The sequence below is a fragment of the Ambystoma mexicanum genome, chromosome 3q, assembly GCF_040938575.1.
Source record: "Ambystoma mexicanum isolate Mex_15411 chromosome 3q, UKY_AmexF1_1, whole genome shotgun sequence".
NCBI lineage: Eukaryota > Metazoa > Chordata > Amphibia > Caudata > Ambystomatidae > Ambystoma > Ambystoma mexicanum.
The window spans coordinates 1,263,492,454-1,263,511,475 of NC_090926.1; the positions used below are offsets into that span (position 1 = coordinate 1,263,492,454).

The window sequence follows — 19,022 nt, forward strand, 5'->3', positions numbered from 1 at the left end:
CAACAGACAAATAAGTGGATGCTTTGACGCCTGTAGATCTTGGACCTTCCGTCCAGAACCCCTCCTGTTAGATCTTCTGGCGGGTTTTGGCGTAGGTCGCAATCTGGAATCTGGCCCTCCTTTATGTTGGCAACTTTTAGGTTCTTGTCCAGTTTCTCTTCTGAATACGTATCATACTCATGTAGGTGCATTACGTGCACGGAGTGCGCGTAATATATCATTCTTCTAATGTCATCCTCACACAGTGAAAGATTTGCTTTACACCATGACACTACTAATACCAAAAAAAGATTTATATCGGATTACTGACAAACTATAGTTGCTTGCCCTATACAACAATTCATGTTATTAGCCATATTCATGGCACTATAGTTATTGTCCTCAGAAGGAGGAAAGGCTGAGCCAGCCCTAGCAGGATTCAAGGCGCTACCTTGCAGGATATATGTGTTGGCCTGCACCAGCAATTGAACCCGCTGAGCTAGCTTACCAGGATTCAAACATATAATTTGCATGTCGGTGGCAGAAAAGTTTGCACACAGATCTACATCAGGTGCACGACCCCACTGAGCGATCACACTCACCTGCTCATAAAACCCACATATACAATAGATATAAAAGCGCATGAAAACTGGTGAACAGCTATGCAGCACAACTTTGCACACATTTGCTCCCACCGCTGGGTGGGCAGTGCCCCCTCCCCACTTCACATGTGCCTTTTCTACCTCTATTTAAATCTAAAAAAGCCTCAACATGTTCACAGGATAGGAGCCGGGCAGTCACAGGCTCCCAGAGATTGCAGTGTGCTTAAAATTCTCCTTCCAGTGGTGGACCACCACAGACGCATCTGAAATGGGGCTCAGTGCATCCCACACTTAAAGCTGGAGCAGCAAATAGATGAACTTCCTGTGTGGACCATATCCTCAGTTAAGCAGTTAAACTGTATTCCCCCAGAGACTCTCTCTAATTGGTCCTCTATTTAATGATTTGTTCTAAGATTTGAAAAACCGAAAGCGGGACAAATGCATCCCTGACACCTAGGTCCATACACTGTGCACTCACCACCCTACCCGAGACTGGGTGATCTGACCCCCACTGTTTCCTCCCCTGATTACTAGGTCCATACACCGTCTACTCCCCACCCTACCCGAGAATGGGTGATCTCACCCCCACTGTTTCCTCCCCCGATTACTAGGTCCAAACACCGTGCACTCCCCCCACCCGACCCGAGACTGGGTGATGTGAGCCCCACTGTTTCCTCCACTGATTACTAGGTCCATACACCGTCCACTCCCCACCCTACCCGAGAATGGGTGATCTCACCCCCACTGTTTCCTCCCCTGATTCCTAGGTCCATACACCGTCCACTCCCCACCATACCCGAGACTGGGTAATCTGATCCCAGCTGTTTCCTCCCTAACGCCTAGGTCCATATCTCATCCACTTCCCACCATACCTGAGACGGGTGATCTGATCCCCACTGTTTCCTCTCCTGGTTACTAGGTCCATACACTGTCCACTCTCCACCATACCTGAGACTGGTGATCCTGGTGGCCTTCCTAGGGCACTGCATAGGTACTGCTCAGGCTCTCATAGAGCACCGCATTGGCACTGTGCAGACCTTCTTAGGGCACCGCATAGGAACTGCTTAGGCCTTGCTAGAGCACCACATAGGCACTGTGCAGACCTTCCTAGGGCTCCGCATAGGCACTACTCAGGCCTTCCAAGGTCACCGCATTGGCACTCCTCAGGCCTTTCAAGGGCACTGCATCGGCACTGCTCAGGCGTTCCTAGGGCACCACATAGGCACTGTGCAGACCTTCTTAGGGCACCGCATGGGCACTGCTCAGGCCTTCCTAGGGCACCGCATTGGCACTGCTCAGGCCCTCTTAGGGCACCATATAGGCACTGCTCAGGCCTTCCAAGGGCACCGCATTGGCACTCCTCAGGCCTTCCTAGGGCATTGCATTGGCACTGCTTAGGCCTTCCTAGGGCACCGCATAGGCACTCCTCAGGCATTCCTAGGGCACCACATAGGCACTGTGCAGACCTTCGTAGGGCACCGCATGGGCACTGCTCAGGCCTTCCTAGGGCACCGCATTGGCACTGCTCAGGCCCTCTTAGGGCACCACATAGGCACTGCTCAGGCCTTCCAAGAGCACTGCATTGGCACTCCTCAGGCCTTCCTAGGGCATTGCATTGGCACTGCTTAGGCCTTCCTAGGGCACCACATAGGCACTGTGCAGACCTTCTTAGGGCACTGCATAGGCACTGCTCAGGCCTTCCTAGGTCACCGCAATGGCACTGCTCAGGCCTTCCAAGGGCACCGCATTGGCACTCCTCAGGCCTTCCTAGGGCATTGCATTGGCACTGCTTAGGCCTTCCTGGGCACCACATAGGCACTGTGCAGACCTTCTTAGGGCACTGCATAGGCACTGCTCTGGCCTTCCTAGCTCACCGCAATGGCACTGCTCAGGCCTTCCAAGGGCACCGCATCGGCACTCCTCAGGCCTTCCAAGGGCACCGCATCGGCACTGCTCAGGCCTTCCAAGGGCACTGCAAAGGCACTGCTCAGGCCTTCCAAGGGCACCGCATTGGCACTCCTCAGGCCTTCCAAGGGCACCGCGTCGGCACTGCTCAGGTGTTCCTAGGGCACCACATAGGCACTGTGCAGACCTTCTTAGGGCACCGCATAGGCACTGTTCAGGCCTTCCTAGGGCACCGCATATGCACTGCTCGGCCTCCCTATGGCACCGCATCAGCCCTGCTTAGGCCTTCCAATGGCACCACATAGGAACTGTGCAGACCGTCTTAGGGCACCGCATAGGCATTAATCAGGCCTTCCTAGGGCACTGAATCAGCACTGATCAGGCCCTCCTAGGGCGCTGCATTGGCACTGCTCAGGCCCTTCTAGGGCACCACATAGGCACTGCACATGCCTTCCTAGGGCACTGCATTGGCACTGCTCAGGCCCTCGTAGGGCACAGCATTGGCACTGTCCAGGCCCTCCTAGGGCACCACATAGGCACTGCTCAAGCCCTCCTACGGCACAGCATTGGCACTGTTCAGGCCCTCCTAGGGCACCACATAGGCACTGCTCAGGCCTTCCTAGGGCACCACATAGGCACTGCACATGCCTTCCTAGGGCACTGCATTGGCACTGCTTAGGCCTTCCTTGGGCACCACATAGGCACTGTGCAGACCTTCTTAGGGCACCGCATAGGCACTGCTCAGGCCTTCCCAGGGCACCACATAGGCATTTCTCAGGCCCTCCTAGGGCATTGCATCGGCACTGTGCAGACCTTCTTAGGGCACTGCATAGGCAATGCCCAGGGCCTCCTAGGGCACTGCATAGGCACTGTGCAGATCGTTCAAGGGCACTGTACCAGCATTGCTCAGGCCTTCCTAGGGCACCGCATAGGCAATGCTCAGGCCCTACTAGGGCACCGCATAGGCACTGCTCACGCCCTCCTAGGGCACCACCTAGGCACTGTGCAGGCCTTCCAAGGGCACCGCATCAGCACTGCTCAGGCCCTCCTAGGGCACAGCATAGGCACTGCTCACGCCCTCCTAGGGCACTGCATAAGCACTGCGCAGGCCTTCCCAGGGCACCGCATCAGCACTGCTCAGGCCCTCCTAGGGCACAGCATAGGCACTGCTCACACCCTCCTAGGGCACTGCATAAGCACTGCGCAGGCCTTCCCAGGGCACCGCATCAGCACTGCTCAGGCCCTCCTAGGGCACAGCATAGGCACTGCTCAGGCCCTCCTAGGGCACAGCATAGGTACTGCTCAGGCACTCCTAGGACACCGCATAAGCACTGCGCAGGCCTTCCCAGGGCACCGCATCAGCACTGCTCAGGCCCTCCTAGGGCACAGCATAGGCACTGCTCAGGCCCTCCTAGGGCACAGCATAGGTACTGCTCAGGCACTCCTAGGGCACCGCATAAGCACTGCGCAGGCCTTCCCAGGGCACCGCATCAGTACTGCTCAGGCCCTCCTAGGGCACAGCATAGGCACTGCTCAGGCCCTCCTAGGGCACAGCATAGGCACTGCTCAGGCCCTTCTAGGGCACAGCATAGCCACTGCTCAGGCCTTGCTAGGGCACTGCATACTTGACTTTACTTTATAACATTTGTAACGCGCAACCAGGAACCCGGAGGCTTAAGGGCGCACAGTAATGAGACAAAAACAAACATGAAGGACAGAAACAAAGCCTAGACGCGGAACCACCTAAGGCCAGACTGTGAAAATAAAATAGAGAGTGGAACTAGCAGAATAGAAGCGTTTTCAGTTTTTTCTTGAAGATTTCTGTTAAGTTCGTCTCTCGTGAGTCAAGCGTAAGGGCTTCCACGCCCTTGGGGCAGCTTTGATAAAAGGCCCCTTTCGATGCTTCACTGGTGTTACTTGTGCGGATCGTCAATTGATGCATGGTATTAGACCAAAGAGATCTGGCATTAGATTTCTCCCAGAGTAACTCCTTCAAGTGGACTGGCATGGGTCCAACCCGACATCTGTGCGTGACCAGCATCAGACGATACTGTACCCTTGATTCCACTGGTAGCCAGCATAGACGCCGTCTAGCCTCCGAAACGTGATTTCTCCATTTAAGGCATTGGACCACTCTGACGGCGCTGTTCTGGATCACCTGAAGACGCTTACACTCAGATTTCCGAATCCCAATCAAAAGACCACTTCAATAGTCAATCTTCCACCCTACAACGGCCCTTGCAATCATCTCGGCATTTGTCTGCGTGATAGATGGCCAGAGGTGGGATCACAGTTTAATGTAGTAGGCTGAAGAGGAGACCAGACTACTAACCTGCGCCTTCATATTTAAATTCTGGTCAAGTACTATGCCCAGGGTTTTAACTTTCTTTTTTGTGGCAGTGTTGCACTCTGTAATCGAAGAGCATTCATCAGTTGGTCACAACTTCTTTATCTTGCTGTGTGCCAACTAACATAAGTTCCGTCTTTTCTTTATTTAACACCAGGCCATTCTGCAGCATCCAGGGTTGCATGAGGTTGTATACCTTACTCATATTGAGTTCGTCCTCTCTGTGAGGTCCTGTCAGCAGGATGACACATTGAGTGTCATCAGCATAGTTTGTGAAAGTGACATCATTCAGCTCCAATGGATCACACTATTGTAGAGGGAAGGGGACACAAACGCACCCTGGGGGACGCCATAAGCCAGATCAGCTGGCATCTCTTCCGCCGCTCCACTATACACTCTACACTGCTTCTCACTCAAAAAGGAGGCAACCCACCGAGCGGCGAGATCTGAAAAGTTTGCAGCTTCCTTCAACTTAGTGATCAGAATGGAGTGATCAACTAATTCAAAAGCCGCAGATAAATCCAGCAGCACGAGGAGCGATGCCCGGCGTTTATCCATGGAGTCAAGACGCGTAGATTTCAGCTCCAAAATCGCTGTTTCCGTCCCATGGCCCTGTCTGAAACCAGATTGGTATTTGTTTAAGATCAGGTGTTTATTCACATGGGCTGACGTTTGAACATAGGCCACACGATCCCGGATTTCTAGCAGGAAAGGTGTGTTCGTGATAGGTCGGTATTGGCAGCTGTGTTAGGGCATAATCCCAGTTTCCATAGTAGGGGAGTTATCCAGGCCTTTTCATCCCTTCCGAGACAAGATTTTCCAAGAAGGAGGCATTCACACATTTGCACAAGGCATTGATGAACCTGGGACAGCAGGATGTGATTATCATTGCTGAACTGGGGTCACCCTAACATCCTGTGGTTTAAGATGCTGAATAACACTGGCCAGCTCCGTCTCTGATATTGGGGAGACATTAAACTGCTGCAGTGAGACTGTCTCTCCATGTATCTCTGATTTCCCCACTCCCGTTGGCATGCCTGAGACTGATTTTTTAGATGCAATGGGCCTCATTACGACCCAGGCGGTAATCTTCCGTCATTACCGCCATGGCGTAATGAGCGTTTACGCCGTGGGCCGATGGCGTAAAGAGCGCCACATTACGACCCATCGCGCACGAGCATTACGCCATGGCGGTAATGCAATTAACGCCATGGCGCAAAAGGCCCCTACCGGCATCGTAAAGCGAGCAAGATGCACTTCCGCCACCGTAAGTAGCGGCCACCGTAATTAGCGCCCACCGTAATTAGCGCCCACCGTAATTTGCGGTGGCCGTAAAAAGCAGGACTGGAAATAGCGTCATCACGCCGGAACGGGAAACAGCACGTCGCCCATCTTTAAAAACACAATCCATTGCCATCCTGCAGAACAACACCAGATCCAACCCTGACACCTGTCCCAACCAATCACCCACCCATCCAAGTACCCGAAAATGCCTAAAGTTGTAAAGAAGGCATGTGACCGCCAGCGCCAGGAGAGATTCAGCCGGGAGGAACTCTGCATGCTTGCGGAGACCCTGCAAGACAACGCAGGTGTCGTTTTCTCCCCGGAAATGACCAGGACAGCGATAGCGAAGAAGAAGGCCATCTGGGCCCTGGTGGCCGAGCGCGTCAGCGCGGTGGGGACCGTACCCCGCACCCCACAGCAGTGCAGGAAGCGCTGGGATGACCTACGCATACGGGTCAGAGGCGTCATCTCTGCAAACCGCAACCTTGCCCTGGGTACCGGTGGAGGGTCGGAATCTCCACTAAAACTCCAACCGTGGGAGGAGATCTGTGCAACCACGATTGGCATGGAATCCATTGAAGGCGTCGGAGGGATGGAAAGGGGAGCTCCGACATCAGGCGATGAAGGTAGGTGCCTCAAACAAGACATGCCATAGTCACTGCAGTCCATTCATGTGTAGCACAAGGTTGCCCTACACTTTAAATGCAACACATTTCAACACTGCCCATAGCCACATGCGAGCACCACCCTGTATACACTGCTGGCACCCGCATACCTGCATCCACATACCACACTAAAAGGAGACAACCTGCATGGCCCTGCCTGAAATCTGCCTCATCTACTGACCAGAATAATGTCAATCATTGTCATTCCAAAGTCCGCAGACCCATCAATAACGCCCTCCCTCCTTTGCTCCACCACAGGCACAGATTCACACCCCGAGGACCAGGACACCCCTGCGACGAAGAGAGCCAAGAAGGCCATCAATACCGTCCCCGCACCCTCAACCTCAGCTGCAGTGAGGCAGACCCCACAACAAGCAGGACCCACTGCGAGCATACCGGACGTCCCACCTGCAAGCACCCCTGTAGGCAGCAGGGCAGCAGCAGCTGCTCCACCTCTACCGACATTGCCTGCCACAGAAGGCACCGGGTCAGCGGCCAGCAGCAACATCGGTGAGACAGCTGCAATAGCTGCATGTTCAGACTCAGACATGGAGCCCGAGGTCAGAAGCCCCACTGACCTACTACATTCCCCCTGTTTCTCAGACGCCAGCCCCCATGAGGATCACACACAGGGGGACACAGAGGTAGAGGAGTGGCCTTCCACCCCATGCCCAGTCCTCACTCCACAGGAGGGGAGCAGCCCCTCCATCACACCACCAGCACTGGCCATGGGCCAGCAGGGGCAGCAGTCCCTCGAGGACATCACAGAACGGCAGCAACAACTGTCCACGATGGTGACTGAGCATGCCGCGGAATGTGTGGGGGCTAGGGCAACCATTGAACAGGCCACGGAGACCCTAAGGGCCGAAGTAGCGCAGAGCACTGCCACCCTGAGGGATGCCATGCAGGCCATGTCCAGGGACATCTGTGCTGAACTTGCCGGCTTGCGTCGTGCGCTCACTGAGCTCACCCACACCCTACAGGACGTGCATGCACGGGGGCAGGCAGGGACATCCTCCACTGCCAGTTCTGAACAGAGCAGCCCCGTCCGACGTTCTGGACGTAACCTGCGCTCCACAGCCAGCGGTGCCCCGGGGGCCGGGAGAGGGGGCTTGTAACAGCCTGTGGCCACTGTCACAGGCATCTGTTGACACCTACATGGGGTGTGTTGGGGTGTGCAGGGGGGAGGTGGGAGGGGGTGTGTTGGGGTGTGCAGGGGGGAGGTGGGAAGGGGTGTGTTGGGGTGTGCAGGGGGGAGGTGGGAGGGGGTGTGTCACGACGTTTCATAGTTTGAATACACTTTTTTCTTTCCGAAAAAGAAATGTGTGGACATTTTCATTGCGTATGTGTGCTTTATTGGTGTACAGTCCACAGTGTGCATGTCCCAGAGCCACACAGTGCCCCAAGTGCAGTCACCATGTGATACACACCAGCCGTGTGTGCTAGAAGCAGTGGTCGATGATACTTTGGCGCATTGCACGCCCCTCCTGTGCATCGCCTCCTCCATGGGGTGCCGCCCCATCTGCACCCTCCTCATCCTCATCGTCAGGTGGTTGCAGTTCTGCGTCAGGGGGCAGGGGCACATTCCGTCTGACGCACATATTGTGTAGCATGACACATGCCATGACGATCTTTGCCACCTTCTCATGGCCATACAGGAGTGCCCCACCAGACCTGCTGAGGCTTCGGAACCGTGCCTTCAATAGGCCGAATGTCTGCTCTATGACCACACGAGTACGTGTATGTGCACGGTTGAAGCCCTCCTCGTGCTGGTTCTGCGGGTTCCGGACTGGTGTAAGGAGCCACCTCTTCAGGGGATAGCCTGCATCACCTGTATGTAGGCGAGAATGTATGTGTCAGTCATGTTGTCTGATCAAGAACATGATGTTCCACCATGGCTTGCATCCAACTGTTACTTTGGCTCACTTCTACATGCACTAATTGATTCACACAATGCAACCAGTATATGCTCATGGCTCCCATGGCCTGTTTTGCATGCCATCACCCAATGTATGCAGAGGGGTTGTGTGCATTGTGAGTGCCCATCCTCTGTCTCCGTTCTCTGTGTTACTCACAGCCAGGTGGCGTATGCATCCCCCCCCTTTCAGCCAGGTGGAGTATGCATCATCCCCCCCCTTTCAGCCAGGTGGAGTATGCATCACCCCCCCCCCTTTCAGCCAGGTGGAGTATGCATCATCCCCCCCCCCTTTCAGCCAGGTGGAGTATGCATCGGTACGTCATTCACCTGCCCACTTCCATGACATTGGACTCACCGAGTAGCCAGGATCTTGGCCCTGCATGTCGCTCCATGTAGCGTGGTATTGTGGAGTTCCTCAGGACCATAGAATCATGGGTTGATCCGGGGAATCGGGCACAACAATGTGTGATGATCTTGTTGGAGTCACAGACCATTTGCACGTTGATTGAGTGGAACTGTTTCCGGTTGCGGTACGGTACCTCCATGGCACGTGGAACCACCAATTCCACATGGGTGCAGTCGATGGCACCAATGCAACCGGGTATGCCGGCTAGTGCATGGAAACCCACTTTGGTGTTTGCAATCTCCTGGCCAGTCCGTGGTAATGAGATGTGGTCATCTGTGTGCTTGAGGAGGGCATCGAGCACTTGGATGAGTGTTCGTGAGAATAATGGTTGTGAAATGCCATGCAGGTGCCCCACTGTGTGCTGGTAGGTGCCTGTGGCCAGGAAGTGGAGTACAGACACTACCTTCAGTAGGGGGGGGATGGCGGTTGGAGTTTCTATCATGCTGACGATGTCGTCGTGTGTCATGTCTACGATGGCGGTGATGGTGTCCCGGTCCAAACGGTACAGGGTGTGGATCTGCTCAGCAGTGAGGTTGAATGGATTGGCTCTGATGCGTGGGATTGGGGGCTGCCTGCGTGGTGGCACTGGCTGTGCTGGTGGGGCTTGCTGGACCTGCCTTGCCCTCCTTCTCCTCCTGCGTCTCCTCTGTGCTGCCTGTTGTTGTTGTTGCTGTTGTAGCACATGCATTGCTATCAGGTCCTCCAGCCCCAACATTGCTAGTCGTATTGGTATCATTGTGGAGTGTGACTGGGTGTGGGAAGGGGTGGGGTGTGCTCTTTTTGTACTTCCTGAGTCTGTATTGCCTTCACCTGTGCTGTTTCTGTGCACCTGTGGCAGCTGCATTCACTTAACATGGCCCTTTACGGTTGGTTCGCGATGGCGTTATTAGCACCATGGTGGTAAGGTACTTAACGGGCTGGGTGATGGCGTTAGGTGCATGTCCGCTTGGGTCGGCATTTGCATACCTTTCCACCATGGCGCTAAGTACGGTGTGGGCGGTCGCGTGCGTGCACCCTTAGCGCAGTTAGCGGCAGCGTTAACTACGATGCCGCTAATGGCATCATAGTTAACGGTCACGGGTCATGATCGGACCTGGCGGAAAACGATGGCGGTCACTTAGCGCCAGGGTCGTAATGAGGCCCAATATCTTTTTTTTTGATGCTCTCCAGGATGCCCATCATGGCATCCTGGATGAATGCACACCGCCAGGCGGCATCCTTCGGCGGGATGCCATATCACTCTCCTGTTCAGGAACAAGAGTTGAACGTCATGGTTTGAGGGCCTCCGGGGTGAGCTTCTGTAGATTTCTAGCATTGGCACTGTGCAGGCCTTTCAAGGGCACCGCACAGGCACTGCTCAGGCCTTCTTAGTGCACTGCATAGTCGCTGCTCAGCCTTCCAAGGGCACCACATAGACACTGCTCGGGCCCTAATTGGGTACTGCATATGCACTGCACAGACCTTCTTAGGGCACTGCACAGACCTTCCTAGGGCACAGCATAGGCAATGCTCAGGCCCTCCTACAGCACTGCATTGGCCATGCTTAGGCACAGCATAGTCACGGCTCAGAGAGTCTACAGATAAAAGACAGGCTTTAGAAAGTCACGGACACACACACACACACACACCCCACTGTGCACGCATTCCATAAAAACAAAACATTTGCATAACTGCACAGACTCTAGACACCACTGCACCGCATATCAAGGGACCTACACATACACTGCACATGCATAGCACAAACAGTGCACAAACGCTGCACAAGTCCTGTCTAAACTCTGTGCACCAACACAGCGCAAACTGTTTTCTTCCTTTGTTACTTTACACAAACACGCACACACATGTTTGCCCCCAAGTATGAGAACAGTCACTCAGGGAGCCACATAAACAGGAGGTGCTGTGTTTGCTTTTTGTATGGGCAAATAAAAGATATTAGTAACTTTATTAAATTGAAAATATTGAATAAATAACAAGTCTAAGACACCCCTTCAGACAACAAGGGTGTTTTGGGCACAACATGGGCAATATTGTGGGTTTTCTACCGCATGCCTGGCTCGATTTATCCTCTGTGTGGCAAACACCACCATTCTATATTCTCAGAGCCGAGTGCCAGGCAGGGCACCATGTGAGCTGTGCCCTTCTCATCTCACCCCACGGTCGTTGGTGTGGTGTCTGTACCTTTAAGGAGAAACACGCGGAGGAGTTACGTACGCGGCGGAGTTACGTAACTCCACCGCGTGTGGGTTAACAAGGGCTGCGTGTCTTGTGAGCACTAGTGCGCCCATGGAGACCGGACAAGAAGCAGTGGGTTCTGTGTGCTCTGTTGGCTGGGGGGTAACGGGGTGTCTGAGAAGAATCACGGCACAACACAGCATTGGCAACGAGGTCGCTCTGCTGAATGAAACCGCGGGACCAGTGCAGCTGTGATTTTTGTTAGCATCATGCTGTGGGGTCGGCGAACATAACGCGGACGGCCGCCATTTTGTGAACACATGGTGGAGAAGGTTGCAGCTATTTTGTTCACCTGCAGAGGAGGGACTGGTGTTTTCTGGACCATTACTCATCAGATGACAGGGGAAGGGGTGAGGCATAGTAAGAAAAAAATATATAGATATTTTCTTCTTCTTTCAAAGTGACCAGTGGACTGGGAAGAGCAAGGTTACTGGTCTCTTTTTGAACACTGCTTGGAGAGTGGCTTGTCATCACGCTCAATTTTGTTGTGGGAGTTTCTTGAACTCTTTGGGACTCCAGTGTGACTTGCTGCCCCGGTGGCTACGAGCGCTGCTCGTGCACTAACTCCAACATGATGGTGCAGCAGGATGGTGGTGCAGCAAGATGGTGGTGCAGCAAGATGGTGGTGCAGCTGGCAGAAATGCGCAGCCAGGACCAGTAGCCCTAGTCGGAGGCCGTGTCCCATGCCAGCAGAGGGCACTAACCCTGATTTCCGAACCTGACGTTTCTGGGGACCCAGCGACTCTAGGGCCAAGGTGGAAACTATGGATTGAACATCTGGACATGTATTTCAGGGCCATGGGTGAGACGGATGAGGAGAGCTGTACTCTGCAGCCCGGTGGCTCATCAAATTTATCAGTCGCTGCCACCAGTCAATGACTCCAATGTAGAGGCCAAGAATGCTTTGCGCAAACTTGTTACGGCCCCTGCCAACTCGAACTACGAGCGTTTCATCATGTGCAGTGCAACACAAAAAAGACGATGAAGCCCTGGACACATTTTATGGCCGCCTCTGGCACATGGCCGTCTCGAGAGAGTGGGATAACTAACAGTTCATGATCAGGAACCAGCTTATACCGGGCTGTTCATCTTGGAATCTCATAAGTCAGGTGCTGCGTGAACCTGGTCTCACATTACCTCGCATACTGGAGTTGGGTCGCTCTCATGAGGTGGCAGAAGTAAGGGCGCCAAAGATGGACGCGCTTTTCGGCCATGAAAGACAGAGGAGGTGTGTGCCGTTGTACGAGCACAAGTGGGGAGAGGTGCTCGTCGGTTGAGAGGTGGCCCATGTCATGTCTGAACAGTGGGTACGACCTCCCACATCCTGCGGAATGTCTCACACAAGGGAAGGCGTGTGGAAGGTGCAGAACAGTGGACCACTATGTACACATGTGCAGGGCACAAATATGAGGGGTGGTACAAAGAGAACCAATCCGGGCAGGATTCTTCCGGCAACAACACCCGCCCAACATAGCCTTGGTGGAACAGGAGGAAGAAAGGCTAGCTCAGGAAGTGGAAGAGGAGGACGATGAGGAAAACATCTCTTTCATCTCCATTGTAAGTGCACTGCATGCCAGCACCCAAAGACAACTGAAATGCCCGGTCCATGTAAATGAATCGACAGTGGCGGTGCTGGTAGACATGGGTGCATCGGTAAATGTGATGGCCAGAGTGCACTATGACGCCATGGCCGTGCCGCCCATGTTGCACAAGCCAAAGGCGCGCATCTTCACATTTGGGGGTGAGCAGCCCATCCCATTGGCTGGATCGTTCGTAGCAAGGTTGGAGCATGGCGTCACCTCTGTCAAGGTCTGTTTCTACGTGCCTGACATAATCAATAACACCCTACTGAGCTGTGCAGCAGCTGAAGCCTTGGGCATTGTCAGTTTTGCCTATTGGGTGTGTGTAAAGGATGTGCAAGAGTTTCTCAAGAAGTATGGTCGGCTGTTCGAAGGAATTGGACAGAACGCTGGTGAGCCAGTGAGGCTACACATCGACAAGTCCATTCAACTGATAGCCCTCAAGCACTGCAGAGCCCTGTTCCAGTTATAAGATCTTGTGGACAAGGAGTTGGACAGTTTGGTGTCTTTGGACATCATAGAGAAGGTCGATAGGCCCACGCCTTTGGTGTCACCCATAGTCATCGCTCGCAAGCCAAAGCAACCTGACTCAGTGAGAATATGTGTAGATATGAGGCTACCGAACAAGGCGATCAAGTGCGAGAGACACCTCACACCCACGATCGATGACATAATTGCAGAGCTGCAAGGTGCCAAGTTCTTCTCGAAACTGGACTTGAGGGCAGTGTACCACCAGGTTGTGCTGCATCCTGACTCGAGGTACATTGCAACCTTCACTACACATCGAGGGTTGTACTGGTATAAGCGTCTGAGCTTTGGTGTGTCCTCGGCAGCAGACATTTTTCAGAACATCATCCGAGGAGCCCTGGCAAATCTAGACGGCATTCTGAATATCAGCAATGACATCCTGGTATTCGCCAGAACAGAGGTGGAACATATGGCATGCCTGATGAAGACCCTAGAGCGACTCCAGGAGCTTGGACTGACATTGCACAAGCATAATTGCAACTTCTTGAAGACTAATATCAAATTCTTCAGGTTCGTGTTTAAGGAAAGAGGGATGTCCCCAGATCATCGCAAAGTCAAAGACATTATGGAAGTGAGACCACCGGAAAATGTGACTGAAGTCTGCAGCTTTTTAGGGATGGTGACCTACTATGGACAATTCATCAGGGATTTGGCTTCAAGGTCGAGACCCCTGTGGAGCCTCACCAGAAGGGATGCCATGTGGCAGCGGGGCCCACTAGAACAGGTTGCGTTTGAGGATGTGACGGGGGCCCTCACGGCAGAGGACACCATGGCCTTTTTTAACCCCTCTCTATCATCAGAGGTGGTAGTGGACGTCAGCCCATTCGGTCTAGGCATGGTCCTCACCCAAAAGGATGCCCAAGGGGAGGTCAGGCCGATTGCATATGCGAGTAGAACCCTGTCGAAGACTGAGCAACGTTATTTTCAGATAGAACGGGAAGCTCTGGCAGTGCTATGGAGATGTCGGCATTGTTGGCTCTATGTGCTGGGCCACCGGTGACTGTGGTGACAGAACTACAAGCCATTACTGCCGATCATTGCTGGATCCTCCTCAAAGCCCCTGGCATGCATTGAGAGGTGGATGCTGGCGCTCCTCAAATACGGTTTGTCATTGGTATATCGCCCTGGTACCAACAATGCGGCTGACTACCTGTCAAGACATCCGCAGTGTGTGGTCAAAGAAGGAGATAACATCAGTGTAGACGAGGCTGACGAGCATGTGCAGTTGCTCACTGAATCTGTGACCCCGAACTCCATGCCCTTGCACGAATTGGAGAGGGCTGCAGAGGCGGATGAGTGCTTCCAGGTCCTCAAGGAGGCACTTTGAAAGGGTGAATGGAGGTCTGTGGTGGAAACCCTAGGGAGAAGAACCCTTGAGGCGCGGACAACATTAGAACATATATGGAGAGTGAGGGATGAACTAACGTTCGTAGATTCAGGGCTTCTGCTCTGTGGGTACCGCTTTGTGGTGCCGGCAATCAAGATTCAGCAAGTCATCGAGTTGGCACACCAGGGACACCAAGGTATGGCTAAGACAAACGCCAGGCTGCGGCAGAGGGTGTGGTTCCCTGATATCGAAAAGCAGGTGGAACATTTTGTCTCAGCCTGTGTGTGGTGCAAAGCAGCCTCCCCAGCACAGCGGGAGCCCCTAATTGAAGCCATGCCCCAAGGAACACAACCCTGGGAAATCATACTTGCAGACTTTGGGTCCACTGGCTCAGACGTTCATTTCTTTGTGTTGATGATGGAGGAGTGGTCCCGGTACCCCGAAGTCGAGTTTGTCAAGTCAGTGTCATTTGACAAGGTAGCTGTAGCTCTCAAGAAGATCTTTGCCACCCATGAGCTGCCCCAGACCTTGTTCTCGGACAACAGACCACAATTCCAAGGGGACAGTTTTGCACAGCTCATGGAGGAATATGGGATCCGTCATTGGAAGATCACACCCGTCTGGCCGCGTGCGAACGGCCATGCAGACCGATTTATGATGACCCTCAACAAAGTCTTCAGAATTGCTCACGGACAGGGCCAATGTCATCAGGGGGCACTGTACCAATTCCTGAGGGAATACAGAGCTACCCCTCATGCATCAACCGCAGTGGCCCCGGCAGAGGCAATTTTTCAGCACCTCTGGAGCGATAGAAGCACACACCAGAGCAGCGTTTAGAAGTGGGGTCAGTCTGGCACAAGAGCTATGTTTATTGATATTCAAAAACAGCAATGGCCTTAGATATGGGAATAACCCATGGAGAAGGGACCTATGTCGCCAAAGAGCTCCAAAAATAGAACCCGAGCTGCCAAATATACATGCTACCCGCCCACGATACTTACTGTCGCCTGCAGGTGTACAGGAAGCCCCCGCCCAAGGACCAGCCTCAAAGGATAGGGGGAATGCACCTACTTGTATCGTAAAATACCACCACTCCATCCTGCCCCACCACCTCATCCTCTCCTCACCACCTCATCCTGTGCCCACCACCTCATCCTCCCCTCACTACCTCATCCTGTGCCCACTACCTCATCCTGCCCTCACCTCTCTCCATCCTGCCCTCACGACTCTCCATCTTGCCCCACCACCTCATCCTGCCCTCTCCACCCCATCCTGCACCCACCACCTCATCCTGCCCCACCACTCCATCCACCCCTCACCACCTCATCGTGGCCTCACCACTCCATCATGCCCCCACCACCTCATCCTGCCCTCACCTCTCTCCATCCTGCCCTCACCACTCTCCAACCTGCCCCCACCACTTCATCCTGCCCTCACCTCTCTCCATCCTGCCCCAACCACCTCATCGTGCCCTCATCACACCATCCTGCACCCACCACCTCATCTTGCCCTCACCACTCCATCCTGCCCTCACCCCCACCACCTCATCCTGCCCCACCACTCCATCCTCCCCTCACCGCCTCATCCTGTGCCCACCACTTCATCCTGCCCTCACCTCTCTCCATCCTGCCCTCACGACTCTCCATCCTGCCCCCACCACCTCATCGTGCCCTCATCACTCCATCCTGCCCACCACCTCATCCTGCCCTCTCCACCCCATCCTGCACCCACCACCTCATCCTGCCAAACCACTCCATCCACTCCTCACCACCTCATCATGGCCTCACCACTCCATCCTGCCCCCACGGCTCATCATGCCCTCACCACTACATCCTGCCCCCACCACCTCATCCTGCCCCACCACCTGATCCTGCCCTCACCACTCCATCCTGTCCCTGCCACCTCCTCGTACCCTCACCACTCCATCCTGCCCCCACCACCTCATCCTGCCCCACCACTCCATCCTGCCCCCACCACCGAATTGTGCCCTCACCACTCCATCCTCCCCCACCACCTCATCTTGCCCTCACCACTCCATCCTGCCCCCACCACCTCATCCTGCCCCACCACTCCATCCTGCCCCCACCACCTCATCTTGCCCTCACCACTCTATCCTGCCCCCATGGCTTATCATGCCCTCACCACTACATCCTGCCCCCACCACCTCATCCTGCCCCACCACCTCATCCTGCCCTCACCACTCCATCCTGTCCCTGCCACCTCCTCCTACCCTAACCACTCCATCCTGCCCCCACCACCGCATCCTGCCCCACCACTCCATCCTGCCCCCACCACCTCATTGTGCCCTCACCATTCCATCCTCCCCACCACCTCATCTTGCCCTCACCACTCCATCCTGCCCCCACCACCTCACCCTGCCCTCACCACTCCATCCTGCCCCCACCACCTCATCCTGCGCCACCACTCCATATTGCCCCCACCACCTCATCCTGCCCTCACCACTCCATCCTGATCCCACCACCTCATCTTCCCCTCACCACTACATCCTGCCCCCACCACCTCATCCTCCACCACTGCGCTCCATACTGCCCCACCAACTCATCCTGCTCTCACCACCTCATCCTGCCCCACCACCTCATCCTGCCCTCTCCACCCATCCTGCACCCACCACCTCATCCTGCCCTCACCACTCCATCCTGCCCAGCACCTCATCCTGCCCCCACCACCTCATCCTGCCCCACCACCTCATCCTGCCCTCTCCACTCCATCCTGTCCCCCACCTCATCCTGCCTCATCACTCCATCCTACCCTCATCAGTCCTTCCTGCCCTCACCCCTCCACCCCGCCCTCACCACTCTCCATTCTGCCCTACCACTCCGTCCTGCCCTCACCGCCATATCGTGCCCTCACCACTCGATCCTGCCCCCACCACCTCATCCTGCCCTCACCACTCCATCCTGCCCTCACCACCTTATCGTACCCTCAGCACTCGATCCTGCCCCCACCACCTCATCCTGCCCTCACCACTCTCCATTCTGCCCTCACCACTCCACCCCGCCCTCACCACTCTCCATTCTGCCCTACCACCTCATCCTGCCCTCACCACCTTATCGTGCCCTCACCACTCGATCCTGCCCCCACCAACTCATCTTGCCCTCACCACTCCATCCTGTCCTCACCCCCACCACCTCATCCTGCCCCACCACCTCATCCTGCTCTCACCACATGATCCCCACCCTCACTACCTCATGGTGCCCTCACTACTCCATCTTGCCCTCGCCAGTCCATCCTGCCCTCACCACCTCCTCCTACCCTCGCCACCCAACCCTGCCCCAACTACCACATCCTGCCCCAACCACCTCATCCTGCCCCACCACCTCAATGTGCCCTCACCACTCCATCCTGCCCCACCACCTCATCTTGCTCTCACCACTCCATCCTGCCCCCACCACCTCATCCTGCCCTCACCACTCCATCCTGTTCCTGCCACCTCCTCCTACCCTCGCCACCTCACCCTGACCTCGCCACCCCATCCTGCCCCTTCCTATCAGTGGAGCGCAGGCAGGGACCACAGAACAGTCCCACACCCTCCCCTTGCTGCCTGTACACACACTGCACACTGCGTGGCAGTCCTCCCTCTCTGGATGCCAACACATTCTTCACAGGCTACAGATCCTTGCTTGCCTCGAGACAGCCGCACGTGATTCCCCGAGCTGACATAACTGTACTGGGCTCCCCTCTTACGCAGACCGCTAGATAACTTCATTTCCAACGACTTTCTCGCTCCTATTCCCCACAACATGCTTTCCAGCTTCGGTGCAACAGGGTAGAAGTGCATTACCATGCTATCTGTACTCTAGCAGCTATGTCATCACTGCCCCGACCAGCCCCGACCCCTCCCCAGGACCCCCAGCTCCTTACCGTGCACCCCCTGCAGTTCCAGGCTCTTCATCTCATCCCCCACCATGGCTCTCCCGGGACAGAGGGCAGTGCTCGCGCGGAGTCCAGGGCAGCAGCTCCCCTCCTGCCCAGCAGCCTGTCTGAGGATCCACAGCCCCAGGCACTGAGGAGCAGACAGGGGGCGGGATAAGGCGCACGCACAGGCCAACGCTATGGCAGGCAAGAGAGACTGAAGGGCCCGCCTGCCAATGGCAGGGCGGTGGGGGCTGGCGACTGCTAGGCTACTCCGGGCAAGCCTGGGCCGTGGCCAGGCAGGATGCAGGCGTTTAAAGTGACAGCGCCACCCTAAAACGGACTGGATGCCATGTTTCACCCCACCCTGTGCTCT

At 55.0% G+C, this 19,022-nt stretch overlaps 1 protein-coding gene across 2 annotated transcripts in view; it reads right to left on the minus strand.

Annotated features, from left to right (window-relative positions):
* SLC44A2 (solute carrier family 44 member 2 (CTL2 blood group)) overlaps positions 1 to 18,806 on the minus strand; it is a 427,809-nt gene extending 409,003 nt beyond the window's left edge. The window contains exon 1 of one of the 2 annotated variants that reach the window (XM_069604292.1): positions 18,656 to 18,805. In XM_069604292.1, the coding sequence (XP_069460393.1) occupies positions 18,656 to 18,701 (46 nt within the window). In that variant the 5' untranslated portion in view covers positions 18,702 to 18,805. Of the gene's footprint in view, positions 1 to 18,655 lie in introns of both variants that reach the window. The other variant, XM_069604293.1, reaches the window with a different exon arrangement.
* Positions 18,807 to 19,022: the final 216 nt, after the last annotated feature.